The following is a 19,940-nucleotide window of genomic DNA, read 5'->3' as shown; positions in this document are numbered from 1 at the left end:
ATGAATAATAGTGCATTTGCCCATTTAAAATACATAAAGAACAATAAATACATTAAATACATATAGCACTTATCCATGTCCGACTGCCACGATGAAGGCCATCCTCCTCTTCATCACCGTCCATGCCCCCCTCCGATGCTGCAAAACATAAACAAGAATAAAAACAGCCAATGTAATGTCCCCTAACCCCTTAATCACCTTAGCGGTCATTAACCGCTACAGTAATTATGGGGTTAACCCACCCTCACCCACCACTCAGGAGGCCTAAATACCCTCCCCCACTACCCACCCCATGAGGCCAAACCACCCTCACCCATTACCCAGGCGGGATGACTACCACATACCCTTGGGGCCAATACCCCCCTCCCCCACCCCCAGTACCCACAATAAAAACAATACTCAGCCCGACAATAAACATCATTATATTTATTAAATACATAACCCACCCCCTGAGCCCCCCCATAAATACATGATTTATTATTTTACATACAGGGTTAACACCCCAGGTCCACGGGAGTCCCCGGTGGCCCTGACGGGTGTCCGTAAGCCTCACAGTAGCCCAGCACAAGGTTTCAAACAGAGTCTGGAGGCCTACGGGTGGTCCCCGCCAGGTGCTGTGGTCCACCAGGTGGTCTCCGCGGGTCACCATGGGCCACAATGGGGTCTCCACGGATAGGCCCGCGGGTCTGGGGGGCCCCGGGTCAGACCCCAAGGTGTCTGAGGGGCCTCGAGTGGTTCCCACGGGGGCCTGGGTGCCCTCGGGTGGTCCCTATAGGTCCGCGGTGCCCTCATGTGGGGCCACCGGTTCTTTCCGCAGGTGTCCCCCGTGGACCCGGCAGCTGTTTACTCGTGAGAAGCCCGAGGAGACCTCAGGTGGTCTCCAGAGGTCCCCGCAGAACCTAAGGAAACAACCCTGTATGTAAAAAAAATAAACCTGTCATATACATTAAATACACTGGCGACACACTTTATTCGAGCTCGGCTAGTCCCACGAATTCGGGTATACCCGGGTGTATTGAGGCTTGTGACTGTTTTCTGCCCGAGTGCATTGGGTTATTTTCCAGGCAGGGATTGAAGCATTTTATTCCCGCTGGCTGCAATACTGCACAGTATATATATATATACTGCATTACAATTCATGAATTTATGCCATCTGGTAGACACGCGAAGCATTGCAGCCTATTAAATCCTAATCATTATCATTTAACAGATCAGCCGCCCATCAGCCAGGCATGAACCCAGGCTGGGAAGCCAAACGCAACGGGGCTTGTCAGAGGTGAGGAGCGGCGCATTCCAGGTATCTGCCAGGTACATACTGGGTATTTGCTCGAATAAAGTGTGTCGGTGCAGTACATCAATCCCCCCCCCCCCCAACACATACAGTACAATAATGTGTAAAATAACTATTATCCAGATATGGATAATAGATTATTTGCCCATTATTAAACATATTAACTAGCATAATAAAATACATAAAGTTCTACTAACCTCATCAATATGAAGCCCCTTCGCCAGTGTCCTCCGTTGCCAACAAAATATATAGCCAATACATTGCAACTACATTCTAATATCAATTAACCCCTTAATCACTTTATCAGATAATAACCGCAAAGGTAATTAAGGGGTTAAGCCACCCTGGCCCGATACCCACCCTTCACCCATTCATTTGTACAGTGGCTTCATCATGCAACTACATATATATATATATATACACATGATTAACCAATATACAAAGAAATGTTTCAGGGTTAACAAAAACATGCACAAATTAAAATACCACTTCTCCAAATCAATACATCACCTTGCAAATAAAAATTACAATATTATATAGCCACAGTAAAACAAAATCCTAATTCCTAATAACGGTGCTAGTCGAGGGCAGGACCACAGCATATGTAACAGATCCGCGGGATCCCCGCATTGCCATGGGCACAATGGGGAGTATCCTTTGGTAAATTTCGATAGTTTGAGTGGGGTCAGATACCACCTCATCAGGAATTTATATGCATTCTCCTTCAATGTTGTACAAATTGAGCTCTTGGCCGCTGCCGTTGCTATTTGGGTCCACGTTTCTTCGTCTAGAGTCTCGCCTAGGTCTGTTTCCCATTTTATCATGTACCCTAATTTCTGGGAGATTTTGGCGGCTGAACCGACTACTTCTCTATACAACTGCGATGTGAGTCCCTTAGTAGTAGTCTCTCTGAGACAGAGCTTTTCAAATGTCATCAATGGGGGATGTGGGTTAGTTTTATTATAGAATGCTCTGATCTGGAGGTACCTAAAAAATTCAGAGTGGGGGAGCTTTTGTCTGCTCTAATTTGGTCGAATGTTATAATTTTGTCTACTCCCTTCAGATCCCTTAGTCTTGAGATATTATTGTGTTTCCACAGTATAAAGTTTGCACTATCTAAACCTGGAGTAAAGTGTGGATTCCCCCACAGGGGTGTCATCTGTGTATTTTTGGTAGTGAGGCCACATTTGAATTTGACTGCATCCCAGATTGCTAATGAGTTGGTCATTGAGGATAGCGGCTGATATATAGCTTTTAATCGCGCTATTTTTGGGGTCCATATTAGTTGGCTTAGTTCCAATGGGGAACAAGCCATGCTCTCTAATGCCACTCATCTTTTCAAATCAGGGTTTGTCTGCCATTGAGAAATTTGACATAATTGGGCCACTCTGTAATATGATTCCAAGCAAGGTACTGCCAAGCCACCTTCTGTCGGTTGTTTCAATAAAGTTTGTTTGTTAATTCGTGCCTTTTTGCTGCCCCATATAAATTTGGATAAGGTGGCTTGTTAATTTCTGTCAGATTTATGGGTACTGGGACTGTTTGAAACAAGTATAATATTCGTGGGAGTAAATTCATCTTTATACTGTATATTTTGCCTATCCATGAGATATTAAAATTTGACCAGCGCCATAGATCTTCTCTCAGGGCTCGGATGAGCTTGGGGTAGTTAGCTTTGTAGATTTCCTTAAAGTTACGGGTGATAAAGACCCCAAGGTATTTGATCGCCTTGTTTTGCCACCGGAAGTTAAAATTAATTGATATAAGTTTTTCTTCGGCTTTCGGGATCGTGACATTTAAGGCCTCTGATTTAGTTTGGTTGATCTTGAACCCTGATATTTTGTTAAAATTATCCAACAAGCTGAAGAGATTGGGGAGAGAGGTGAGGGGCCTGGACAATACCAGAAGGACATCATCTGCATAGAGAGTAATTTTATGAACTTGGGACTCAATTTCAATCCCTGAAATATCTGGGTTTTCTCTGATTTGAGCCGCTAGTGGCTCCATACACATGGCGAAGAGCAGGGGTGAAAGGGGGCAACCCTGTCTTGTTCCACTTCTGATCTTGAAAGGATCTGAGGGGAAACCTTGGTGGATAACTCTAGCTGTAGGGCCTGCATAAAGCGCCATTATGGCCGTGGTTAAGTGGCAATCGAATCCAAATTCTCCAAGCGTATCTTTTAAGTATGCCCAGTCGATCCTATCAAAAACCTTTTCGGCATCTAGACTTAACACCATAACTTTTACTTTGTTGACATTGGCTATTTCTAGCAGATCAATGATTCGTCGTATGTTATCGGCCGCTTGCCTATCTTTAACAAAGCCGACTTGATCTGGGTGTATCAGTCTAGGTAGGATCTGACTTAATCAGTTGGCAATTAATTTAGCATAGATTTTGATATCTGTGTTAATGAGTGAGATGGGCCTATAACTCTTACAATCTAGGGGATCTTTTCCTGGTTTTTGGATTATTGATATTGACGCTTGGAGCATATGTTCGGGGAAGGGGCATCCTGTTAGTACCGCATTAAACATTTTGAGCAGGTAGGGAGCTAGTATTTTACTAAATTTTTTATAATATAGGCCTGAGAAGCCGTCTGGCCCCGGTGCCTTCGACGCCTTTAAGTTGTCGATAACTAGGGAAACCTCTTCTAGAGTAAACTCTCTGCCCAAGATCTCTCTCTCCTCATCCGTCAGCTTCGTCAGTTTAGAGTTGGCGAGAAAATTCCCACGAGCTCTGTCAGTCTGAAGATTATGCGCTATTTTATCTCCGTTATAGAGATTTTCATAGTATGATTTGAATTCCTCCACTATAATTTTAGGATTTCCGGAGATAATGCCTGATTTTCTTCTAATAGCTTGGATATTTTAATTTTGGGTTTTGTATTTGAATTTGTTTGCAAGCATAGTATCTGGCTTGTTCGCCTTATCAAAAAACGTCCTCTTTGACCAGTTCAATGAAGTATCAGCCTGGGAGGTTAACAACAGCTTTAATTCGATTTTTACATCCTTCAGTTTTGCAAGGATACTTGGGTTATTGGTTTGTTTATGATGATCTGAGAGATGCTTTAGTTTGGATTGCAATAACCGGATCTTAGCCTCTCTTTCCTTTTTGACGCTATACCAATAAGAACCCCTCTCAGGGTCGCCTTATGGGCCTCCCACAGGGATAGCTGGGAGCTCACTGAGCCGGCGTTGATCTTAAAATATTGTTTTATTTCCTCTGCGATTAACTGTGAGATTTCCGGGTTTTTCAGGAGGGATTCATTCAATTTCCAGTTTGCTCCAGGTCTATCTAGAATTAATTGTGTGCACCTTAGCTCTATAGATGCATGATCTGACCATGAAATATCATGGATCCCAGTGTGGGAGATCTTTGGGACCAGTCTACTAGAGATAAAGAAGTAGTCGATCCTGCTATATGTCGAGTGTGGGTGTGAGAAAAATGTATAATCCCTATCTTGGGGATGTTGCTCCCTCCAAATGTCTAGAAGATTATTCTTTTTTAGGCCCCGCCGCAGAGTATTTGGTATAGATTTGGGATAACGCTGTGGTGGACCCGATCTATCGAGTTTAGGGTTAAGGTTGGTATTGAAGTCACCCGCTACGATTATTGGGCCTTGTGCGACTTTATGTAGTTTGTTGAAAAATGTTGTGAAAAATGTTGGGTCATGGTTGTTCGGGGCATATATCGATGCTAGTGTTAGTATTTGGCCATTGATTGATCCTATCAAGATTAGGTGTCTGCCTTCCTTGTCTTTGATTATCTTATCAACTTGAAATGGACATTTATTATGGAAGATAATCGCTACGCCTTGTTTTTTCTTGGCCGAGGATGAGGTGTAAAATTGCCTGAAGTATTTGTCCAAGTATTTTGGTGAACTGGTAGTGCTAAAATGCGTTTCTTGGACTAGTATAATATCAGCCCATTGCCTCTGATAATCCGCACATGCCACCATCCTCTTACACGTCCTATTCAAACCCTTCACATTATGGGAAAGAATGATCAACCCCATTGTGAGGTGTTGTGTTGAGCTATTACAAATGATACGTGTAGGGTGTGACGTACCTTCTCATCCTTTGTCCATGTCCTGGAGGAGTCCTTGGCATAGGCTTCAGCACATAGCGGGTCTCGTGGCCATTCAGCGGGTGGGAGGGGGGATGGAAAGAAAACAAAAAACAACAACAGAAAAAACTGCGGATATCCATCTAAGGTCGATGACCTTTTTGGATCTCTTGCCTTTGGGAAAGCATAATGTTTACAAGCATCTGTACTCATTGTACGGCTGCCCGGCCTAGTCCGGGCATGCTCTTCTCTAAGGACTTTGTGGTATGTCCTGTGACTAGCCAGGACATACTGTTTCGGCCACATAGCGGCAGCCAGGGAAGGGGGAGCCCCCCCTTCGGCTCTAATGAAAATAGTAACCAGTATAAACTATGTAATTGAAACTCACGAATAAATAAACTCTTAACATCTCAGTTTGGGACAGGGGTAACTTAAGGTATGTTGGGTAATCTGCTATCAACTTGCTTAACTGCGGCACACCATCCTGGTATCTAAGCTGGTTCTGTGGAAATTGGGTTAATCCTCTAGTGCCCCGGTGGTGATCAGCCATCTGTATAAACTATCAAGTTAGGTGTCATGGGGAGGATTGGTAGCCTCTAGGGTATGCCTTCTATTCCCCCCTCACTGTGCTCCATATTCTATTTGCGCCCTGCTTATGTCTTGCTGCTTTTTATATGGGTAGGAGGATGTCCCAATATTTTGCCTAACTCCCAGTTATGCTGTTGGGCATGCTTCAAGTCCCCCCCCCTCCACCATTGTTCAACCCGTAAGGTACGCATAGCCCCCCCCCCCCCCAAACCCACCACCTCCCGGGCCACCCAAGCACCAAGGGAACAACAGTGCCTATATTGAAGCCCTGCTTCCTTATTTGTCTTCTTCGCCGGGGGACAACTGTGATCTATCGCCGCCGCATGTGTCCTGCTTCCGCTGCCACTCTCCGTGCCGGCAACCGCTCGTGTCACTAAGATCAGCCTTATGCAGGGGGGGGAGAATGGGGCGCACAGGAGGGCAAAGGAGGTGGGGGGGGGGGGCGCACGATGCGCGCTGCGATGGCCTCCCCACCGGGGTCTTAACCAGGTTCATCGGGAGATCCAGGGGACGTTGCTTAGTTTTTTCTGATCTTTATTAATTTTTCCACTCCGGGACACCAAGATAGCCGCCGCTTCTGGATGAAAGATTGAATTACCCAACTTTATTGCAGTCTCTCGCGGACAAACGGACAGTCCAGTGGCGATGCCCTTTTAAGACTTAATTGGTCTTTGATGGACATCAATTAAGGGACTTTTCCTGCGAGTTACCACGTTGGTGCGTCACTCTGTTCCAGCCAGGTTCGAGGGAAGACGTCTCCGCTTCGCTCAGGTCAGTGACTCTTCCTTTTAGGCCCAGCTTCTGCAGGAACCGGTCTTGGTCTTCCGGACTTCGCAGGGTGTGGGCTGAACCATTTTTTAGGACAAGGAGACCGAAGGGAAAAACCCAGCGGTACCTTATGTCCTTATCCCTCAAAAGTCTGGTTACCGGCGTAAGGGTCTTCCGCTTGAGCAGGGTAGTAGATGCAAGGTCCTGAAAAATCAGGAGTTTGATCCCCTCAAACTCTACAGTGTCCGAGGCTCTAGCAATTTGGCACACTGCTTCTTTTATTCTGAAATAGTGGAGCCGTACTATGATATCCCTTGTGGGGTCATTTGGCTGAGGTTTTGATCTGAGGGCCCGATGGCATCTGTCAAGGTGCAAGTCCAACTCTGGTTTATCTGGGAATAGGCTTGTCAGCCATTTTGTGACAAACTCCTCAGGATCAGCAATTTCCTCAGGGACACCCCGCACCCTGATATTATTACGGCGGTCTCGATTTTCAGCATCGTCCTGTTTGTTAGCGAGGTCATTGATTTGTGCTTGCAAATTGGCCGTAGTTTTCTCATTTTTGCGCCCCGTTTTTATTGTGGAGTCCAGCCACGTTTCTAGCTCATCAGTTCTGGCGCCAATGCAGTTTATGTCGCGCCGTAAGTCTGAGAGTTCTTTGTGCATATAAGCCTTTAGCTCGCTGCAAAACTCCCTCATGATTTTTCTGGTCATCGCCTCTGTGTCCTGGGCTCCGCTCGCTCAGCTGGTCCTTGTTCTTCCTCTGATTCTGATTCCACATGCGGCGATGGAGTTCCCGCTCTGTGTGTGCGCGCTGGATCCGACTTATTGAAATAAGTCGTGAGTACGGCCGCAGCTCTGCCCGTTTTTGGTCTTGTTTGCATCTCGCTAGCCTCCGCTTTATGAATACATAACTTTTTAGGGGTTTGTACTGGTTTTTATGCTCTTTAAATGCTGTGTCTTTGCCGAAGGGGAAGGAGCTCACACCTCAAGCATCCATTCCCTTAGCCATCACGCACGCGCCTCTTTTTTTTAATTTTTAAATACTTATTTCACAACGTAGTACAGTATGTGATCTACATAACAGAATTAGGTTGTAAAAGGATAACACTTTCCTCAGTGCAGTACACACTGCTCTGGCAACACCATACACTGATCACTTGCTTACTTGTTTGCCCCAAAATGTCATTTAGTCTCTAGAAACCATGATGCAATTACTATTATTCAATAAACAGGAAGAAGACTTAGTATAATATGGTTACCCCGGGCCGCATGGGATTTAATATGGAGCTCAAAGCATTTGCAACACCTTATAATTTTTTTCTTGTATTGATTCTTGTAATACTCATTGAGCACTCATTTAGTATAGTGATCATCCAGCCATATTAGTCCTGGAGAAATGTTGATTTGTTGCACATTAAGATGTTTTTTGAGCAAGCATGTTACTGTAGCTCATCATAAGTGTAATTTTACACAAGCTTTTAACAACTTACAAGTGTCTTTTTCTGACATATTGTACTGCTCCGGTGCAATTGAACAAGAAGTGTGTCAGATCTTGAATTTTTTTTGTACACCATTGTGTATGTCTATGAGAAACTATCATGCAGGTCTATTAACATGTATGACAATCTGCATAAAATGTAACGTGCATGTAGATAGTTAAGGATAATTTCAAGATTATCTTTATATATTAAAATATACTGGTAATTAAGATCCTTCTTGGTACAAATAAAATATTTGATAAATAAGGTTTGTTACTGTTAAATATGAATGTAATAATACGCACATTACAATGACTTGAAAAAACTCTAGGAAGACAATTCTTTGTCTATGGCACCATGCTAGTTAAAAATGAAGTGTACAGACATGATTTTTTTGTATTACCTCAACAATGGTGTTATAATATAACTGGATCGCTGAATGAAGAGGTGAAAATCTGGAGAAGTTCAATATATTTGGATCAGCTCCTCCGCTCAAAAGTAATTTAACACTTTCCACTTGATTTTTCTGCACAGCCCAATGGAGTGGTGTATTTCCTCTGCAATCTAAAGTGTTGAGCACTAACAAACAGAAAGATAGGACAATCAAATGGTATTTTAGCATCACATCTCCAAATACCCCTCTCCTGTAAAATGGGCTTAATATTTTATGATGGGCCTACAAGAAGTAAAGAAATGCCAGCATGAGTTTATGTTTGAAGAATCATCTGAGTTTTGCACATGTGTTGAGGATGCATTCAGTGTGATAAGTATTTTATTGATGGTGAAGAAAGCGGGGAGCTCAAGGAATTAGTTGGTGCATCAAAAAAGAAGAAAACCCCCAAAAATAGTGCAATACTGTTGTAAGGTAGCTTGCAGAATGTAGTACCAAATAGATGTACACTCACATTTTCCAAAAATGAAACAAGCATTATACCCCAAGGGGAACTCCTTTGTTGTGGTGTAAGTGTTGAAACTCTGATGTGAAGTTTCGAGCAGGAGGGCGGGTACTCAGACGTGGGTGCAAAAAAACACCTAGAAATATGAACTAAGCGCATGGTGTCACAGTGTATTAGCACAAAATCAAGCTAACAGGTACAGTTTTAAACTCGCATGTGATCCCAGAATACGGACAGTGTACGATAGCAGCTTTAGTGGATCACCGGCGGTTGGGGTCAGCTGTGTTGGTGGTCAAACAAGGTCTCCACACGGCAGCTGGTGCGCAGGCAGCTCCTTGCGGTCCCTCCACTTCCATGTTCCATGGCTGCGTTCCAAACGCTCAAGGTAGACGTCCGCACGTGATGGCTCCTGACGCAGCAAACTTGCGAAACGCATAGAGTCCTGTTAGCAAGCTGAGTGAGACCCGGAAGGTGACACCATCACGTGCGGATATCTACCTCAAGCGTTTGGAATGCAGCCATTGAACGCAGAAGTGGAGGGACCGCAAGGAGATGCCTGTGCACCAGCTGCCATGTGGAGACCTCCGTTTGACTGTCACACAGCTGAGCCCAACTTCCGGTGATCCACTAAAGCTGCTATTGTTGTCACGGGAGACCAGGAATTGACACCTTTATACCGGGATCATATCACTAAGCAAAACCAAGAAGTAAAACCAATTGTCATTTATTTCATAGAAACAAAGTCTTTACAAAGTCCTTTAGATGACCGGGACTAAGCCCGAAAAGTCCTGGAACCGAAATCGGCATGCAGTTCCTGACGCCATCGCAGTATCTACTCTGGTGGTGCTGAAATCCCTTGACCGGGAGCAAGTACCAAACGTCCTGGTACTCTTTTCAGCATGCAGTTCCAGCCACGACCACTACGAAGTATTCTGAGAACTTGGCCCAGGAAAGTGGGACTTAGAAAAATTCTCGCCTTGAAACCGAAGCCGCATCACTGACATTTCCCACAGAGCATCTTTGAATTTACCGCTGCTGTCTTGGCACTTAGAATCTCCTGAGCTGATTGGCTGCTAGGTTTCTTATAGATTTCAGTCCCATTCACAGAATACCTCCACCAATCAGAGAGTGGGAATATTTCCACAAGCCTATCAGCGATTTGCCGGTGCCCTGAAGCTGGGCGGGCATGGATTCCAATTCTGCAAAGGGGCATGCACCAATCTGGCAACTCTGACACTTAGCATATTGAACCCCCCACCGGGCCAGGCTCCACAGAGTCTGGGGAAGGGCAAATGGTCGCCAGATAGCTTTTATTCATGTCACTACATGGGTAATCAAGTATAACTCTGCTACTACGCCCGCCCTAACACCTTGGCATCTCTGAGACTTTCAAGTCCGGGACCTGAGCAGACTCAGTGACACCAATCCTGGTGGCCATCTTGTCTCGAAACCAGGGACTTGGAAATTCCCCAGCTCATGTACAGTGCATGAAACATATATACCTTTATACACAATGTTAATAAAAATCTTACAAAATTCTTCTAAGTCCCTCGTCCCCTAGGATCTACTGAAAAGACGCACACACGTTCATTTTCAGAGCTACTAGACATTCCTATAAGAAGTTTACTGAAAAGTTGCTTCAAATAACGCTTAGGTAAAGTTTCAGAGTTGCTTCTATTGTACTGAAGCTGGACAGAAATAATTTCACTCTTACAACCTCATGGATGGTTGGAGACACCCCAAACCCCTATAACGGGTCCGGGGGGTTTGGGGCATATACTGTGGGGGACTCCCCCTAAACCAGGGACCCCTGACTATCCCCGGGATACCCAAATCTCTATGCCTCCTTTTACCTTTCTGGTCTGTGCTGAAGCAGGGAAACCTGGTATTGAGTCGCGTAAATGTTTTTCAGGGAGGACTTTGTCCGGAGGTCTGTGGAGGTCTGTCTTTTGCCTTTCCAGGAGTTCTAACCAGCGGAGATTCTCAGGCTATGAGTTTCAGGGTGGACTTTGAGATGAAAGTGTGGTCGGATTGTGTCTAACTAGATGGGGTCCAGAGTTGATGGCCACCGCAAAAATGTAGCCGGGAGCCGAGTCAGATTCCCGAGTAGATATGTACATATGTCCACCCTGAAACTCAAAGCCTGAGAATCTCCGCTGGTTAGCACTCCTGGAAAGGCAAGAGACACATAAATTCTTTATTGTCGCATATTCTCATACAATGCATGGCAGTACATATACAACAGTCAGGCCCAAGAACTGACACTCTTGGACACCAAAACATGGATCATGGGCAACCAATTGGGCTTGACCTTTATTAGTGAGCCTGGTTACCCCTAACCATCACAATCGTCCACTGTCCGTATTCTGGGTTCACATGTGAGTTGAAAACTGTACCTGTTGCATGATTTTGTGCTAATACACTGTGACCCTCTGCACTTAGTTCGTATTTCTGTGTGTTTTCTTGCACCCACGTTTGAGTACCCGCCATCCTGCTCGACACTTTACATCAGAGTTTCAATACTTACACCACAACGAAGGAGTTCCCCTTGGGGTATAATGCTTGTTTAATTTTTGGAAAATGTGAGGGTACATCTATTTGGTACTACATTCTGCAAGCTACTGCCCACCTTACAACAGTATTGCACTATTTTTTCTTGTTTTCTTCTTTTTTTTATGCACCAACCGGTTCCTTGAGCTCCCCGCATTCTTGACAATCAGCATCATTAAGAACCAAAGAGGGAGGTTCATCGTGGGTCGAAGCAGCAAGCTATCGTTTATATCATATATTTATTTAATATCACATTTGTATTTTTTAATCACCACTATATGTCACAATTTGCAATTTTTCTTTGTGGGGTTTTTTATGCCAATTGGTATCTCATTTTTAAACACTACTACCACTAGAGCGCCGGGTGAATTTCTGTTCACTGATATGTATTTTATGTGTATGTCACTTTATTTCACTTGACAAAGACCTATTGGTCAAAACGTTGTGCTTTGGCTTTAAATAAATTAGATTAATAAAATCCGAGAAGTGCCTTGTGTTACTCCTTTCTGCTATAGTAACTGGATTTTCTGCAGGCTATCCTACCCACAGGAGCACTGGTAACAATATTGCGATCATTATTTTTTTATTATTGCTGTGCAGCATTTGTCTTTACTTTGCTTTGGGGGCATCAAGAACAGATGTGGCAGACGTTATTGCACAATAATGCATTACCATTGGTGCAAGTTTTTTTTTTTTAAGTGGTTTCTATTGTTTTCATGTTATTTGCAGTACAAACAAATGGAGCAGTAATGCACCAGGTAGCACAATTTCACACATTGCTGTGCGATCGGTCCTCTTTAATGAAGGATTTTTATAGCTCTCTTGGCTAGCACTATAAATCCCATTCGTATTTATTATGGCCTCTTGCAGACGCACTTACCTTAATACCCTCCTACTGTCTCTGTATGTTCTCCATACTTACCACATAGATTGTAAGCTCTTTGGGGCAAACACTGCTTTCCCTAATATCTACTTTTATGTATGAATCACTTATTCCTATTATGTTGCCTATTATTATGTCACCTATTATTATGTCATGTGTATTACTCCTGTAAAGTGCTATGTACATGGATGGCACTATACAAATCCAGACATACATACATGTCCTCTCCTGTTAGTTTGTAAAAAAAATGTTTTTGAAAACTTCATTTTGAAAACTAAACGATGTAAGTGTCTTCCTTAAAAAAATATCTTTATACTTAAGTACAGAATAAATAAGTACTTCAGTATTAGGTGATACCTTTTTTTACTTGGACTAAGGCTGAGGGCCCAGTACCTCCGCTGTACGCGCGCCCGCGAGACTGGCGGCGCGTGCAGCCGATTCCCCGGTCTGCAGTGAGCTGCAGGAAGAGAGACCGGGGGGGGGGGGCGTGGTGGGGGAGTGGCGGGGCGCGGCCATGACGTCACCCGGCAGGTTCGCCCTCATTGGCTGAACCGCCGGGGGGCGTGGCTTAGCACTCCGTCGCGAGTCCTACTCTCAATTCTATTGAGAGCAGGACCGACTCTCACCACAGAGCTGCGGCCCCCCCTCGCAGCGGGCCCGGCGCGATTGAGGGGATGGCACAGATGAGGTAGAGCAGGTAACTCACACTTAAAGCAAACACTCGATTTTGGTGTCTTTGAAAATTAGAAATATTTTATTTTGTATTTGGGCCTCTGAATAGGGGAGTGCTTCAGGTAAACGTGCAATCCCACATAGCCAGACCGTGCAAAAAGCAATCATTTGGCTTCTTTAATTTTTGGGGAAATTAATTTACAAGTTGAATTTCAGAGTGGCCTCTGTATCGAGAAGTGTTTGTCAATCAAGTGTTTTCTTTATCCTTATCATACTCTGGCTTTACACATGCTGAACACTTGCTAACGCGAAATGTACCTGGATTGCGCTTAAATAAATGAAGATATACACTTGGCAGAGTAGCCAAAGGTAATCAAACAGCTCACAAGTCTCAGCTCCCTATATTTACAAACCAACCCCAAAAAAAGAAAAAATATAACTCTCATATGTACAGTAGGTGTAATATTTGGGTTCAAAGGGAATCAATCATCCAAATGTAACCCTTTCAACATGTAACTGGCATTAGCTCACTTTAATCTTAGGAGGAATTAACCCTTTGGCTGTTTACTTAACCTCCAACCCATTCTGTCAAGGTTAGAGGGCCAATAAAGATAAGGAGGGAGTGAGAGGAGGGAGAATGATCCATTGCAGCCTTGTCTCTCAGCCCCCAGGCCAGGCAGCTCTCCAGCAAAAGTTTGGCCTGGAGAAATTATTCAGACACAGGAGGCGACCAGACTCTGATTTTAGCAAGGCTGTATTTGACCCATTTGTTCCATGCCAGGTACAAAGTGCTATAACGTACAGTACATTGTTGACATACCTATTTTACATCAATAAAGCCTTCATATTAAGGAAACTTTGTGTAACATTTTAATAATGGGGCAATCTTTCGAACCAGCATGAATTCCTTTAACTCTCTTACCACCTTTAAGTCAAACCTTAAAACTCACCTATTAAAGAAGCATTTCATTAGCCTAGACTCATGGCCACTGTCCCACACCCACAGTCGCTCCTACCAATAATTGTGGTCAAGCACTGCCATTCACTTCACTTATTCCCGCACCTCCTGTTGCTGTAAGTCTCCAAACATACCACTTAGATTGTAAGCTCTCCGGGGCAGGGATTTCCTTTCCTATTGCCTGATTTTGGTTTGTTGCACTTATTGTACTCCTTCTACTGTATCGTCTCTTTTGTAAAGCACTGAGAACACTGTCGGCGTGATATAAATAAAGCTATACATACATGCATACAACTAGTTATAGCACATGCATGTCATGTATTTGCTAATTCATTTAATGCTTATGAGTATATTACCTTCATCAGTAGCTTCATTCATAATCATCATCATTAGCTCCAAGTAGCCATGTTTTGTCGCATGATGGAGGGGACTGGCACCAAAGCCGTCCTTACTGTTCAGACAGTCGGGATTCTTCATTATGAAGCTTCGGACACTGCTAACTTTACCCTCCGCAATAAACTGGATTAAAATAAGTACGCTATTTAATGTCACACCTCTTCAAATATAGTAGAAAACCATTCTAAAAATGCAGAACAAGACGTCTTTAGTCTATTCACATAACATACTTTAAATTGATTAAACGGAAACATAAAAGTAATTAAATCCCCTCATCAAGGTTTTGAGATGGGATGCACCATTGTGTAAAGCAAAGTAGCTTATATTTCACGCTGGTTTGAATGGATCATAATGTATATTGAGGCTTAGATATCTAAGGGGATTGTTCATTAAACTGTGATACAAAAAGTACAATTGAAAAATGGGGGGATAGGGAAGAGATGGGGATGGCACTCTTGCTTCAGCTTTATGAACAGAAATATGATGATAACACAGGTGCAAATGGGGAATAAAGTAATGATTGGAAAATTAGGAAAAGCACACCCTTTTGAAAGCACTCGTTGTGTAATATGATATGATGATCAATTTAAAACCAATTTTAATGATATTAAAGTAAAAAATATATGTGAAAAAAAATAAATATATATATATATATATGTATCAAAGCAAATATATTGCTAAGCTGACCACACACATAAAACAAAAAAGAAACGCTATATACACTGATAACAAAAACTGAGTCCTGAGGGATACCCTAATTGCTAATAATAACGTAAGAGATAGTATTGTGAGTTCAGAACAAATCAATGGTATTGAATGTATAACCACAGGGCTCAGCATTAATAGTGTTTAAAAACCTGTATGTAAGAAACAGGTAGCGTGTAGACTGATAATAAAATCCACAGTAATAGGTCACGCTTAGATGTTCCCTTAGTACAGGCAGTCCTCGTTTAACAACGCTTCGTTTTACAACGAATGGCTTATCCAACGGTATGCAATGTTCATTTTTACAACGCCAAAACGGCTTATCCAATGACGCTTTGCAAAGTTGTTTATGTGTATATAATATATATTATACTATATTATACTATATAATATATTATATTTTTATATTATATTATATATTATGATATATATATATATATATAATACAGTATATGCACTATATAATTTGTGTGTGCTGCATATCTTATTGTCTGCGTAAAATATTTTGTGTATTTTAGCATCAAAAATGCCTTCAGGAACGGAACCTTTCATTTAAACAGTGTTCCTATGGGAAAACGTGTTTCGCTTTACAACGTTTCGCTATCCAACGCCATTTTGAGTAACGCATTGTGTCGGATAACCGAGGACTGCCTGTACCTTAAAAATTCATTGAATAAATCCAATACCTTGGTTGTTAGCTACTCCACTTATCATATAGGCACACAAAGTGTGTAATGATGCCTAGAGGCATGAATCAATGTTCGCATCCGTTTATAGCCTCATAGAGAAGTAATAAACAAATCACTGGTATACAGATACACTATGTAGACAATAACTAGGTTAATAGGAACACAAAAGGTGTTTAAAATGCCTAGAGGCATGGATCAGGTCCGTATCCAGTTATAGCCTCATAAAAACAAATAAATCATAAGACACTGATGTATATCAGAATGACAGTGAAGCAAGTAATTTACTGATGAAAACACTAGAATATGCAGTAGGGAACAAACGTGCTAAAAGCAGCTAGAGTGTAGGTCAAAATACACACAGTTGGTGAATCAACCACCAGCAATATAAGCCAAACGATGCGCCATCAAGAGCAATCAAAATCAATATAACTGTGTTAAACTGAATAGCCTGACTTATTGCTGTCTCCGTCGTCACAGAGTAGCAGTATATCCGTATCACAGAGTAACACACTGCTGAAACAGTATTGGCTCATGTAGCAGTATCAATTGTAAAATTGTATCAGACCTGCATCGTAGAGATTTGCTGGTCATGCCGGCACTCCGATGTGCCTCTCACCCTCGTTGCTGCACACGGACGTCGTGACGTCAGCCTGGTTCCGCCTCCCACCTGACGTACGTTTCGCAGAGGCGCTTTGTCAAAGGTGGTCATTTTGCTGGTACTAAGGGAACATCTACGCATGACCTATTACTGTGGATTTTATTATCAGTCTACACGCTACCTGTTTATTACATACAGGTTTTTAAACACTATTAATGCTGAGCCTTGTGGCTATACATTCAATACCATTGATTTGTTCTGAACTCACAATACTATCTATTAAGTTATTATTAGCAATTAGGGTATCCCTCAGGACTCAGTTGTCGTTATCAGTGTATATAGCGTTTCTTTTTTGTTTTATGTGTGTGGTCACCTTAGCGATATATTTGCTTTGATACATATATATATTTTCACATATATTTTTTACTTTAACATCATTAAAATTGGTTTTAAATTGATCGTCATATCATATTACACAACGAGTGCTTTCAAAAGGGTGTGCTTTTCCTAATTTTCCATACAAAAAGTACAGTATTACAGACAGCACTCCAAGATAAAGATTAAAGTATATAATATCTGGTGCACGGGAACGGCAGGAGGGACCCTTAACCCTCCCAAAACTATAAAGCAACACAGGTAATTTATTTAGAAAATGTTTTACCAGGAAGTAATACATTGAGAGTTACCTCTCGTTTTCAAGTATGTCCTGGGCATAGAGCTAAGACAAATAATAAATGATTACAAATACAATTACATAAATGAACAGAGTACACATTATATACAACACATTGCATGCACAGTTAAAGAAAATATATATTATTGGCTTATGTAACAGTTACAGACCAGATTAAAATGTGAGACAGGCTTAGTTTTGAAAGAACACAAAAGGGAGGGGATAGGAGTGATCACAAAACCCTACTAATTGAAATGAGTAAGTGAACAAATAATTTTGATAATTATTAAGTGGGTGCAAACTGTGAACTGAAAAGGGAATCAGGAAAAACGAAGGAGCACAAAATGATTGTGCCCTGAAAGAATTCACTAAACTGCACACCACTGGAATAAAATGTAGCTTTTAATAGATTACTTAAAACATATATTACCAAAGGAATGTGTAACGTGATTAAAAAGAAATTAAATCAACAATACTTAGCATCTATGTCGTCAAATTATTGTGATAGAAATCCCCTATTAACCAGCTATTGATGGTGGGGTATGGAGGGCATAGAATGCTATAAGTCAGGGTGTAAGCCCCTCTGGGTCAGCTAACAGACCAGATAATAAGTGTAAACGTCAGCGAGGAACGGATTGTTATAGTTGGATAAATACACAGTCCACCTAGTAAAGTAATGTGTTATTCAAGCACCTCAGTCATGTATCATGTATCATGCAAGCGAGAGAATACAAGACGTTCAAGTAGTTTAGAGGCAAAAGGCAGGAGGGAGACAGGTCGATAGTAAGAAAGACAGGTAGGGTCAAGCTTGCTGTTTTTGAGTAATGGTATGACTGTTTCATGTTTGAAGGAGGATGGAAAGGTTCCAGAGCAGAGGGAGGAGTTAAAAATGTGTGTAAGCGTAGGGATTATAGTAGGAGCTAGAGGTTTTAGGAGATGGGAGGGAATGGGGTCAAGAGGGCAAGTGGTAGAGGGAGAAGAGGCGATCAACAGCGTCACATCCTCCTCTGAGACAGTGGAAAAAGAGTCAAGGAAGGCAGGAGGAGAGTTAGGAAGAGGTGTAGGATGGGGGGAAGAAACAGAGGGGATGTTCTGCCGTATGGATTCCACCTTTTCCTTAAAATAGTCAGCAAAGTCCTGAGCGGAGATGGAGGAAGGAGAGGCAGCTGAGGGTGGTTTGAGTAGAGTATCAAAGACAGAGAACAGTCGGCGTGGGTTAGACTTGTGCATGTTGATTAGTGCAGAAAAGTAGGCTTGTTTAGCTTGCGAGAGGGCAGAGTTGAAACAGGATAGCATAAATTTGTAGTGAAGGAAGTCTGCGAGAGTGTGAGACTTCCTCCAGAGGCGTTCAGAGGAACGAGTGGAGGAACGCAGCATGCGCGTTTGGGAATTTAGCCAGGGTCTAGGGTTAGAAGGGCGAGGGCGGCAGAGAGAAAGCGGGGCATGTAGATCAAGAGACGAGGACAAGACAGAGTTGTACTTTCTGACTAGGTTGTCAGGGTCTGTAGCAGAGCTGAGAGAGGAGAGGGAGGAGTGTAAAGTGGACTCAAAGTCAGGTAAGTGAATAGAGCGCAGGTTTCTGCAGAACCGGGGGGTAGATGGAGGTGGAGAAGGGGAGAAGCGAGATAAAGAGAATGAGATGAGATGATGGTCAGAGAGAGGAAAAGGGGAAATGGAGAAATCAGAGAGAGAGAAGTTTTTAGTGAAAACCAGGTCTAAGTAGTGGCCATCCTTGTAGTTGATAGAGTTTATTAATAAAAAAAACTTATAAGATGCAACTTAGCCAATACATGCAATTTAATAATGAGCAGGCTAAAAATGAGCAGCCAGGGAGGCCAGATACTATTGTTAGTTAACGTATAGTTGATAATTATGTATATTGGTAATAGTATAGTAATATATTCGTTATCCAATTATAATCTAGGAATTCTTGATGGTACTTAGAACGAAAGTTCGCAGTAATCAGATGTGATAGATTAGTGAAATTCAAAGAGGTCAGTAATAAGGAGGAATATAACAGCAGAATTGCTAGTACAGGCATACCCCGGTTTAAGGACACTCACTTTAAGTACACTCGCGAGTAAGTACATCTCGCTCAATAGGCAAACGGTAGCTCACGCATGCGCCTGTCAGCACGTCCTGAACAGCAATACTGTCTCCCTACCTGTACCAAAGCTGTGAGCAAGCGGGGAGACTATAGAGCCTGTTACACATGCGTTATTTACATCAGTTATGCACGTATATGACGATTGCAGTACAGTACATGCATCGATAAGTGGGGAAAAGGTAGTGCTTCACTTTAAGTACATTTTCACTTTATATACATGCTCCGGTCCCATTGCGTACGTTAATGCGGGGTATGCCTGTATACAGTAGCAATGTGCAGGAGAGGAGAGGTTGATGTTTGCAGTGCAGGAAAGGCTCTACTTAATATCAGTCGCCTATAAACCTAGGCGAGAGTTCGAGATGGTGATATCTGTAATCCTTGGTGTAAAAAGTGGGCTCATAGGTGTCTCTCCTGTCCTCCTTACCTCAGATGTTGAAGAGGAGGCTATAATTAAAGTTTCACTGACTGTGATGCACAGTAATAGTCAGTTTAGAAGGTAAGTTAATGTTTAACCTTCTCTAAATCTGCCAGTCAGACACAGCACTTAAAGTAAAATAAAGTGCATTAAATTGATATAAATCACATACCCTGAGAACCCATATAGTATAAGCTCCAAGAA

At 42.5% G+C, this 19,940-nt stretch overlaps 1 protein-coding gene across 2 annotated transcripts in view; it reads right to left on the bottom strand.

The window, feature by feature from the left end:
* TRPA1 (transient receptor potential cation channel subfamily A member 1) overlaps positions 1-19,940 on the bottom strand; it is a 115,850-nt gene that overhangs the window by 93,933 nt on the left and 1,977 nt on the right. For both annotated transcript variants that reach the window (XM_075583502.1, XM_075583509.1), the window contains exons 3-4: positions 14,510-14,672; positions 8,598-8,773 (exon numbers count right to left, since the gene is read on the bottom strand). In XM_075583502.1, the coding sequence (XP_075439617.1) occupies positions 8,598-8,773; positions 14,510-14,672 (339 nt within the window). The remainder of the gene's footprint in view (positions 1-8,597; positions 8,774-14,509; positions 14,673-19,940) is intronic.

Source organism: Ascaphus truei, chromosome 2, assembly GCF_040206685.1.
Source record: "Ascaphus truei isolate aAscTru1 chromosome 2, aAscTru1.hap1, whole genome shotgun sequence".
In the NCBI taxonomy this organism is placed as follows: domain Eukaryota; kingdom Metazoa; phylum Chordata; class Amphibia; order Anura; family Ascaphidae; genus Ascaphus; species Ascaphus truei.
This window is presented reverse-complemented; position numbering and strand designations above follow the sequence as displayed.